This window comes from Leguminivora glycinivorella, chromosome 16 (genome assembly GCF_023078275.1).
Source record: "Leguminivora glycinivorella isolate SPB_JAAS2020 chromosome 16, LegGlyc_1.1, whole genome shotgun sequence".
Taxonomy (NCBI): Eukaryota; Metazoa; Arthropoda; class Insecta; order Lepidoptera; family Tortricidae; genus Leguminivora; species Leguminivora glycinivorella.
In genome coordinates, this window is record NC_062986.1 from 10482886 (window position 1) to 10494207 (window position 11322).

Consider the following 11322-nt stretch of genomic DNA (forward strand, 5'->3'; position numbering starts at 1 on the left):
AATAGTTTTATTAATTGTGCAATAGATGGGAAATCTCGGTGATTATTAGAATAATGATGATTAATTTCCAGCAGTCTGTTTTTTATTTATCAATAAAAATAAATGTAATCAACGAAATAATGACCTAATCGTGCAAACTTTGCGTAACATTTTATTACGATTCCTATTTTTAACGAGATTATTAAATTCTAAAATAAGACTTCTTTATAATTGCTATTTATTTATTTACGCTTATAAGACAAGAAAAAATGTCCAATCACAATTCATAGAACTTAAAACCTCACTTATAGAAATAACTCTTTCGAGGCCATCTCGATTTGAAAAAAAAATCGTGTAAATTATGGAGAATTCGAAATGTCCATGTTGTCAGGCGAGTGTTTGTCCTCCGCGATGTCGGGGGCCTTGTCCACGACGGAGACGTCGCGCTCCTCGATGGTGCTGAGGTTGGGGCTGCGCTCGCGCGAGCGGCGGTCGTGCGGCGTCTTGGAGTCGCGGTGCGAGCGGCTGCGCCGGCTGCCCGACCGCGAGCGCTTGCGGTCGCGGGACCGGGACCGCTTCCTGTCGCGGGACCGAGTGCGTTTGCGGTCCCGGGATCTAGATCTCTTCCTGTCGCGCGAGCGAGAGCGCTTGCGTGACCTTGACCGCTTTCTTTCCCTAGAGCGCGATCGCTTCCTGGAGCGGGAGCGACGCCGCGAGCGGGAGCGCTTCCTGCGCGAGCGAGAGCCGGAGCGGCGACGAGAGCGGGAGCGGTCGCGCTTCCTGTCCTTGGACCGGGACCGATCCCTCTTAGAAGGGCTGCGCTCCTTCTCCGGTTCCGGTTTATCGTCGGCGGGAGTGGACGCTTTCGATTTAACTTCCGAACCATTCCCGTTCGTTTCGACTTCCTCCTTATTTTCCTCTTTTTCTTCGACATCTTTGGGAGGCGCTGGGGATTTGGATTTCTCCTTTTTCTCCTTTTCACTGGAATCTTTCTTATCTTTCCTGTCGCGGGAGCGGTCGCGTTTCGAGCGCGAGCTACGGTGGCGCGAGCGAGAGCGTGAGCGTCGTCCACGGTGGTGGGAGCGTGACCTGAAATGTATAAAAATGTTTAGATACAGTACTATCTGCAAATACATATTTAGACACTTAAAAACAGGCAGTCGGCCTAAAACAGTAAAATAACCACAAAATTAAAATTTTGAAAAAACCCCCGGCCGCGACATAGTGGACCGATTTTCATGAAACATGGCTAAGAACACTCCCGACTAACTCAGCTTTCAGACAAAAAAAACTAAATCAAAATCGGTTTATCCGTTCGGGAGCTACGATGCCACAGACAGACACACACACAGGCAGACAGACAAACAGACAGACAGACAGACAGACACGTCAAACTTATAACACCCTTCGTTTTTGCGTCGGGGGTTAACAAGTCACTTCTGACTTAGCTTAGGAACAATAGGGAACTTGACTCTAGTTAAAATAAAATATTTTTCACCTCACTAGCTCGGAAAGGACTTTTTTATTCTTTAAAAACAGATAGCAAAATCGCATTTTATCCACAAGAGTGCAAAGAATATTTGAAATCCGAACGTGTCATTAGTTACTTTTTTAACCCCCGACGCAAAAACGAAGGGGTGTTATAAGTTTGACGTGTCTGTCTGTGTGTATGTCTGTCTGTCTGTTTGTCTGTCTGTCTGTGTGTGTCTGTCTGTGGCATCCTGTCTGTTTGTCTGTCTGTCTGTGTGTGTGTGTGTCTGTCTGTGGCATCGTAGCTCTCGAACGGATGAACCGATTTTGATTTAGTTTTTATTGTCTGAAAGCTGAGTTAGTCGGGAGTGTTCTTAGCCATGTTTCATGAAAATCGGTCCACTAGGTCGCGGTCTTCTTCAAAATTTTAATTTTGTGGTTAGGTTAGGTTATTAAATATAATTTCTTGTAAAGGCATGTCTCAGACAGAACAATTTTCTCCCTGTGCTTAAATTGTCTTAACAAATCGTCACTACTTTTAAAAAACTTGTCTGTCTTCGTCTGTCAATGAAAAGAAAATTGTAGTAAGTATGTATGGAATGCATATAGACTTACTGCGTTTTAACTTTGAGGAACAGCGTGAGATACGAGATTTTTTAAAAGTAGTGACGAAATCATGTGATGTGAACGTAAAAATAATTTCATATCGAATTGTATCCGACTAAAAACATTAAATTCAAACAATTTTATAACATGATTTCACCATAAAACACTTCGCTAGCTCGTAGTTCAACCCTAGAATCCATTCGCTAGTTCGTGTTGCAATTCCACACTCGGTTAACATACAACTTTGCTCCCTTGCATAACAAATAACTATTATACCATGCACGAAATCCAATTTCTATCTAACAAGTCAAGTAGAAATATATAAAGTATTGGCTTCGTGCGAAGTGCATGGAGGGGGTAAGCAAAGCGATCGCAGTGCTTGCGGTGGTCAAATCGACACTGATTGTGGTTGTCATCTATCATAACCTAACCACAAAATTAAAATTTTGAAAAAACCCCCGACCGCGACCTAGTGGACCGATTTTCATGAAACATGGCTAAGAACACTTCCGACTAACTCAGCTTTCAGACAAACTTATAAAAAAGTCTCGAACTCGAGACTAAATCAAAATCGGTTCATCCGTTCGAGAGCTACGATGCCACAGACAGATAAAGCGATCTAACACACACAGACAGACAGACAAAACAGACAGACAGACAGACATACACACAGACAGACACGTCAAACTTATAACACCCCTTCGTTTTTGCGTCGGGGGTTAAAAACTCATAAAATATAATACAATGTGTAATGTTTGATATGGGGCACCAATGTTGTTTCGTTGCGAATTGTAAAAACCGGCCAAGAGCGTGTCGGGCCACGCTCAGTGTAGGGTTCCGTAGTTTTCCGTATTTTTCTTCCGTATTTTTTGGTTACCCCCTCCATGCACTTCGCACGAAGCCAATAGGTTTTATTTGACCCTCGCCGCGTTGCGGATTTTCAGCTGAACTTAATTTCTTTTACTGGCAAGGATTTTTTGGACACCCGTCATCGAAAGTAATCGAATGTCAGTGATGTAAACTAGAAGTAAATATTTTAAAATTTCTAACGGTTTCATCGCAAATATGCCCAAAATAATATAAAAAAAGTGAAAATAATTATACTGATCGTGATAAATTACGTACAACAAAAAAGGATGAAGGATTTCACAGCATTTCGATAACAATGTTCCGAGATCGGTTGTTGACATGTCTGGTACTGACGGTTTATAGTGCGGTTCTCCTATAATGATTAGTTGGTTTCGATTTAGCTTAGGTATATTTTTTGTTCTTATTGATGGTGTCTGTAGCCCTGCCGTGGAAAATATTTGTACAATTAAGGAGGCCGTTCCATAATTGCCACCAGTACAGAACAAGGCCCCACGCAAAAAGAAAATAAACCTCGACAACTTCGATTAAGGCACAAGATTCATGGATTTTAGGCTGCGCGAAAAGAAGTAGCGAGTCTTAAAACCTTGCTTATTAAATTTTGATTCTCTAAAACCATGTTTTAATTTTCTATAAATATTAACGGGTAAACCAGTACACGCTGTCCCTATTACATATGACGTCGGCACATTATTGCCATATGAAAGCAGTTTGTAGCACTGTTTCAGGGTCAAATAAAAACTTGTCAGGCTTTAACTGAGTTGACCGTGACGTCACTCAATTCCATTTCATATAAATTCCATATTAGCAAGTCATTCAAATTCGTTTTGACAGTTCTTAAAGAGAAGCTGATTTGACTAGGAGGCAAGTAGCCTAAATATTCTGAAGCTGCATCAGAAGTTTAATTGATTTGTTAAACCTGCAAAGTACAGTATTATTGTCCTCATGAACGAAATGCAATCAGCGAGGAGGTTAAGTCTGTTCAAGTGGACGTGCCTCGGCCGAGGATCACTGCCGAATGTTGTCCATTTTTGTGGACCTTATCTCTGTAGAGTGAGTTGGCATTGGCATGTCCGAGCATTACCTGGAGCGGTGTCGGTGGCGGGAGCGCGAGCGGCGGGCGCGGTGGCGCGAGCGCGAGCGGGAGCGCTTGCCGCGGTGCCGCGACCGCGAGCGCCGGGACCGCGACCGAGAGCGCCGCCGGGACCGGGACCGGGATCGAGTCCTGAAATAACAATTTCATATTTTATTTTAGTTGATACTTTAGTTCACCTTTATAGGTCAATGCTCAATGCCTTGAACACTCGGCGATTTTATGTAGCCTCTTTAGTCATAATATACGAAACAAAATAAACTGAACAAAATCAAAGTCAAGTCAATGTTAAAGAGTCCCCACACATACCAAAATAAGCAAGGAAAATCCTTCCTTCAAACTTCAAAAACAAATATATTAGGATAATCATGTTAATAAATTACTATTTTCTAATTTTAATTACTAGGCTCAAATCCTATTGTTAAATAGAAAACTAATAATTAGCTAATTGTTATCACAAATGCTTGCCATTAAAATGGACTATTTTGTATAGTATCATTTGTATAGTATCAAAGATTCACAAATAGTATTTCATGAGTTTACAATTTCAATGGTTTATTTGCAAAAAAAGGGTTAGTATAGGTCTTGAATTAGGTATCAATAGCTTCATACATTTATCTAGACTTATGTTATACAATGGATTTTGCTTGCTTTACAGAAAATAAAAGAAATTTGAAAAACATTGCTATCTAAATACAAACCTCCGTTTATCTTTAGAAAGAAGCCCAATGACTGGATCTATGGCTGCAGAGATCAGGTTCTGAGCTTCCTTCACCCTGCACATTGCTTCTTCAATCTCACGCTGAGCAGCCTCATTGCTCTTGGTCTGGGGTTTGGATATGGATTGGGTTGCATGGAGCACCTAAAAATATTAATAATGTAATGTATGTGTCTAGTCCAAGAACATATGATGAAAACAAATTCAAGAGGCTACATCTACTAACTAACGATCTAAACAGATATCTTGCTAGAGAGCTGTAGTTGGCTTTAAAGCATGTTTCTTTTAATCTGATTTCTAAGCCTGGTTTGTATCAACGAGTTTTTTAGAACCAAGAAATGAAATTTACACGTAAGATATTTCCTGGCATTTTTCCGTGAAGGTCATGAGGAAACCAAGCTAAAGTATAAACAAAACCATAACAAAAGGTATGCTCACCCGTATAGTTTGACCTTCAATTGTAGAACCATTAAGCTGCAAAGCTTTTAAAACACTTTCTTGTTCAGACATTTCTATTAGGACATATTTCTGTTTGTCTGCGTCACGCTCACAGAATCGCAGGTACTTAACTTCGCCTGCCATTCCAAAGTGATCTAGTAACTGTTGGTGTGTCACGGCCCCTACATCGCCCACCAAAACAGTTCTCCGAATTTCTTCAATCTTTCTTGAGTCATGGGTTGCAGAAAGTGGTGGATAAGGCGGTAATCCCATGGATACCATTTTAGGATCATGAGTTTGTATCACTTGACTTGGCGGGACACCTTCTAATGTGTTGATGACATGAGCCGGAAGTCGCGGTTCCACCGTACTGAGACCTGGGACTAGGGTACCATTGCTTGACATCTCCAGAGCCCTATGTTCGTCAGGAATCTCGCCAGACTGCATAGGAATCACTATTAGTGCGCGGTCGATGAACACTGTGTTCGTCATATGTTGGGCTACATTGACGGTAGCCGAATCATAATATTTCACGTAACATATTCTAGACTGAACCGGGCAGGAGACATCTCGAATAGTCGGATACAATCTTATATCATCTATTTTACCCAAGTAACCGAATAACGTCTGCATTTGATCCTTGGTAGCTTGAGGCGCGATGTTGGAGACTTGTATGACACGCGTGCTGCCCGAAACCATTTTGGATGATTTACACATCGGCTAGTTTTAAATGTTATTGATATTTATTTAACGTTCTACTAATATACAAAGTGAATCCAGAGTCTACATTTTAAAATATATTACGCCGACAAAAGATTCGTGAAATAGCACAGCACGCGCACTTCGAAACGTCACAAACCTCAATGTACTTTTTTTTTAATGAAATGCCAATCCATAGATTTATATATTATTAAGCTAGATTGAGTTGTAAGGCCAAAAAGTGTGTCCCATAGATTTAGAATTATTAAACTAGATTGTTTAGTTAGGTCAAAAAGTGTGTCCACATGAGAGGTAATTGTTTGGGCTGGTGTCCCTCTCGCACTTGCTGACAATGTCAACATTATTCAGTGACGTCATCACTGTCATAAATTGGGGATACCAGTCAATTTTCAAAGTTACTACTAAATCTACTAACACCCAATTGAAAGTATTTTTTAATTATACAAATCTTTGATTTACTGGCATCAAAATAATCACATTATAATTATTTTCAAATTTTTTGAAATATATCGAAAACCTAGTTTGAATATAACATTAAAATAAAATAAGAAGTTATAAAGTCAGGTATATATACAGATAAAAATACTACTAATATAGGAACCTCATTAACACTGGCAGCACGTGCGAGAGGGACACCAGCCCAAACAATGCCCTCTCATGTGGACCGTTTTCGCTAGTCTGATACGATCGACTTTCTGTTTCAGTAATAAGGTTTAATTTCGTATGGCAAAAAATGTGATTGAGCTGTCCCCTGTAAAGGTCTTTGGGGGCTGGTGTCCCTCTCGCACTTATTGCCACTGTCAAAATTATTTGAATGACGTCATCACTGTCATTATTTGGGGATACCAGTCAATATTCAAAGTTACTACCAAATCTACTAATAGCGAATTAAAGGTTTTTTTAATTGCGCAAATCTTTAGTTTAATATGGCTTCATAATAATGACTTACCAATTCGTTACGATGTATTAGGCTTCCCACAGACAGTCTTAAAAATTCATAATCTTAAAAAAAATTGTATGCAAATTAACACTGACAGATCTGTCAGTGTCTTGTCAGTGTCAGTTTGAACTGTCAGATTGCATACAATTTTTTTTTAAGATTATGAATTTTTAAGACTGTCTGTGGGAAGCCTTAATATCCTTGCCTCGATATAATACAAAAATAATTTAAGAGGATACGATACCGAAGCACGAATTCAAATTTGAGATTTTTAGGTCTTTATCGCCGTCGCGCTGACGGGGGCGGCACCCACAGAGAGGCCCTGTGTGCGTGCGCGCGGCGCACGCACACACCCGCGTCCGCGGCCGGCGCAAGTACTTACTCGCGCTCAAGCGCTCTCTATATTTGTCTAGTTTCGGACTTTTGATGCATAATGTTTTGGACTCCGTGAAGATATTAACTTGACTAAAATGCAAATTTGTAATGTTTTAAGGAATGGTAGAAACAATTTTATTCGGTATGTAAAAAGCTAAAACCTTTTCGATTTCAAAGAGAAGCCATATTATAGGAGTAGGTACGTACAATCAACCAATTAATCTGAATCCTAGGTCATAGGCCAATCTAGACCCTTTCACAGGAAACGTAAAACTGACTTCTGTAGCAAATAAAGGACGGTGTTCTAGAGTGGCCTAGGATTCTACATAATTGGTTGACAGTATCTACCTACCAAAAATGTATGTGAATCTTATTCTTTTTTTTGCACATATTTGACAGAAGTGACAGCGTAGGAAAATTTAACTAGGTAACAATTTGGTACCTATTATACTTACCAGACACCGGATTATGTTCCAAGGTAATTAGAACTTTTTAGCAGAATTCTAACAAAAAATCTGCCAAAGCATAAAGACCTTTTTCAGATGGAAAGCTACATATGCATCTTATATTTCTAATTTTCTAGGGTTGTGTATACATATTACCTACCTAGCATTAGAAATACAAGGTTTAGCACAGAACAAGACCAACCATAAAAATGCTTAACTAATTTGCCAGCTAAATTTAAACCTAGGTATCGGTACTTAAACGTATTGATTGATATTTTTATTATTTAAAACTTATTTATACTTACATATCAGCATTTCTGTTACCATAGAATTAAAACGTATATAACACTCATTTCATCTACCAACTAAGGGCATCTGTAATCTACATACAAATAAGGCCCGGTTAAAAGTCTCGAAATGTTATGTACATTTTATAATTAGATAAGTATAAATGGGTCAAAAAATTGGGTCCATGTGCAATTGTGCATTAAGTAGGTGCACTTTTCCCAAATTGCTGCATGTATGAAATAAGGCCCATCAGTAACTTAACAAAAAATAAGGTATTTACATACCGAATTAAGCGTAATTGTGTCGCTTAACTTCAAACCTGGATAAATCCATTCTGCTACAAGGTTAACATATATTTTTTATATATTCAATCTTAAAGCAGAATGAATTTAAGTACCCAAGTTTGAAACTAAGCGATACAATTGATAGTATGTATCTAGGAGATATTTTCTTTACAAAATCGTATTATTCAAGAGCGCTATGATAAACGCACGTCGAAATAAAGTAAAATTTACAATATTTACCGATGAGATTGTGCTCTGTGTGTAATGGTAAACATTAATAATATATGAAAAGTAATTGTTTCAGTCAGAGCATCTTCACTCGTCAATTTCGTCTTACTCTTTAGTTGTGAAACATGGGTGACAAAGGACGGTCGCCGGAAGGAAAAGAATAAAAATATACGGATACCTATATATATTATAATATTTATCCCGTAGGACAGCAGGTTACTTCAAAGTACTTTAATTAACTACCTAATTTTAATGTTGTCTTCGGTTCCCGTCGTCGTTCGTCGTTCGTCGAATCCCGGTAAGGGTATTTATTTGTGTGATGAGCACAGATATTTGTTCCTGAGTATGTATTTATCTATTTAAATATGGTTTTGTATTTATCTATGGGATATGGGTTAAATTGTGGCGTAGGCGAGAGGCTGGCAACCTGTCACTGCAATGTCACAGTTTCGTTTTCTTTCAACCCCTTATTTGCCAAGAGTGGCACTGAAGCTTTAGTAGTTTCATGTGTTCTGCCTACCCCTTTATGGAATACAGGCGTGATTGTATGTATGTATGTTATCTATTTAAGTATGTATTATTTATTTATTCATTAGTAAAAACATGTTTACATGACATTACAGTAAAACCAATGCGTCACGAAACTTAGATAACAAAAAAGAAAAAAAAAACAGTAAGTAAGAACATGAAAAAAAAACAATAAAGTTTAAAACTAAACAATTTATTTGGGCGATGACGTAACAGCGTGGCTCCGTTGCGTCGTTTGCCCCGGTGTAGGATTCGGCAAGTTGCCCCGGAATCGCCGAAAAACCACACCTTTCGGTCTGCGCTCGCGATGGTGTCCTGCGCTATATCGTCGCCTAGCACCCATAGTACAAGCTTTGCTTAGTTTGGGGCTAAGTTGATCTGTGTAAGGTGTCCCCAATATTTATTTAATTACTTACCATAATCATAATGTAATAAACTGTGCATTTTTTCGTGGTTACCAACATGCATACCAACCATAAAAATGCTTAACTAATTTGCCAGCTAAATTTAAACCTAGGCCTTTTAAACGTATAGATACTTTATATACTTTTATTATTTAGATCTTATTTATACTTTTCGGCAAAGCATTTTTGTTACCGCAGAATTAAAACGTTGGTAATACTCATTTCATCTACCTACTAAGGGCATAATTATGTAATGTTGCTTGTGCAAACAAGGCCCGGTTATTAAGTTTCGAAATGTTATATGTACATTTTATAACTTGATAAGTGTAAATGGTTCAAAAATTTCGTGCAGTAAGTAAAAAAGTAAAAAGTAAGTATTATTAAACAGAAAAACTATGGGTCTTCGCCGTAACTTTCACATTTTGTCTCTTCTTTATTCTATCCTATTTAACCCTGCTACTCCCCGCTATCTTAAAAATCGCTTTAGTTATCTCTGTTCTACAAGGTGCGCCCAGAATTTAATTCTTTCTGTCCCCTCCTCTACTTCAAAATTCTATAATCATTCTTTTACTTTTCAAGCTGTGCGACTTTGGAATTCCCTACCTCATGACATAAGACGTGCTCAGTCTCCTAACTCTTTCAAGAGACTACTTAAACTCCATTTTTTATCTCTTCCGTAATATTTTTGTCTGACTACTCCTTCTAAATAACCTGGTACTGTTATATGTGTATTTATTTATATATATTTTATTTATATATTTATGCATTTAGTTATTTATCTTTATATATGTATGTTTATGTATAATATTTTATTTTTTTGCCTATATTGTGCGATAAGTTTATTTCTTCGAATTTGCTGACACCTACTGACATTATATAAATTTATCAATTTCCGCTACCTTAAGGTTGTCTGGAAGAAACGGCTCTTTAGCGATAAGACCGCCTGTTGTTTACCTTTGTTCGTGTTTCTTCCTTGTTATGTATTGTTGTATTTTATCAAGGTGTGCAATAAAGAGTATTGTATTGTGTATTGTATTGTCTTATTTGATGCAGGTATGAAATAAGGCCCATGCCGCCCATGTGTCCACATGTTCACAACCTTCGATACCCAAGAAGTAGCGTTGCGGAAATAGAGATGGATCGGATATAATCTTCAAAGATGAGCTATCATCAGCGCCAGTATTTGAGTGGTGGCCTCAGAGTGGAAGGCGACCCCGCAAACGCCCAGTACTTATGATACACAATACACATAAACACAATACATTATAATATAATATATTGCCCCGTGGGACAGCAGGCTACCCCACACTACTTTAATTAAGTACCTAATTTTGTCCCTTTAAACTTAATATGAAATAAAGTCTGCATATCTTGACCACATTGACCTTGACGCACTGCTTGTTAAGACTTGAACCCCTCTAATTTAGAGTACCATATCCTAAATGCATAGTCCTGAATAAATGTGTTTTAGACGACAGACCGTAGTATAAATACTTATCACAAAAATTGATGACTGAATTCATGAACACAATGTTTACACAAAGTTACAAAACTTAAGAAGCGAGCGATGGGCCTTATTTAGAGAAGTAACTATTTAGGGTATTTTGTGATTCTATGTCTGCGAAGAAAATATACAAAACGGCATGATTGATAAAACTTAGAAGAAATATAAGCACTGGGCCTTATTAAGGGCAGGTACTGGTACCAACCTGAACAAACTATGTATTACTAAATAAGGCCCATCATTTTTTTAAATATATTAAAACATGACTTAAATTATTAATATTATGTATGTTTTTATTGTGTGTAAATAAGTACATATAATATGACTAATATAACTACTTACCTAATTGGTGTTCGGCAGAATAGTAATAAATAAACAATGATGACCGAATACCAAATTTTCGGCAAAATGGCTGAAAAGACCGAATACCAAAT

The 11322-nt window shown here is 38.1% G+C and overlaps 1 protein-coding gene across 1 annotated transcript; it reads right to left on the bottom strand.

The window, feature by feature from the left end:
• Nucleotides 1-207: 207 nt before the first annotated feature.
• On the bottom strand, nt 208-6044 carry LOC125234502 (probable splicing factor, arginine/serine-rich 7). Its single transcript, XM_048140765.1, has 4 exons — nt 5172-6044; nt 4717-4877; nt 4007-4147; nt 208-1068 (listed from the first exon to the last, which is right to left on the bottom strand). Exons 1-4 carry the CDS (start codon nt 5886-5888, stop codon nt 339-341), a joined length of 1749 nt encoding a protein of 582 aa, XP_047996722.1. The 5' UTR covers nt 5889-6044; the 3' UTR covers nt 208-338.
• Between the last annotated feature and the right edge of the window lie 5278 nt (nt 6045-11322).

Bases quoted from the DNA above. Each gene is read 5' to 3' on its own strand.
- LOC125234502 (XM_048140765.1), bottom strand. From the start codon at position 5,888: ATGTGTAAATCATCCAAAATGGTTTCGGGCAGCACGCGTGTCATACAA. The intron at 4,148-4,716 runs GTTTGTATTTAG...TTGTTATTTCAG, and splicing joins CTTTCTAAAGATAAACGGAG to GACTCGATCCCGGTCCCGGT. The intron at 1,069-4,006 runs GTAATGCTCGGA...TATACATTTCAG, and splicing joins CGCCACCGACACCGCTCCAG to GTCACGCTCCCACCACCGTG.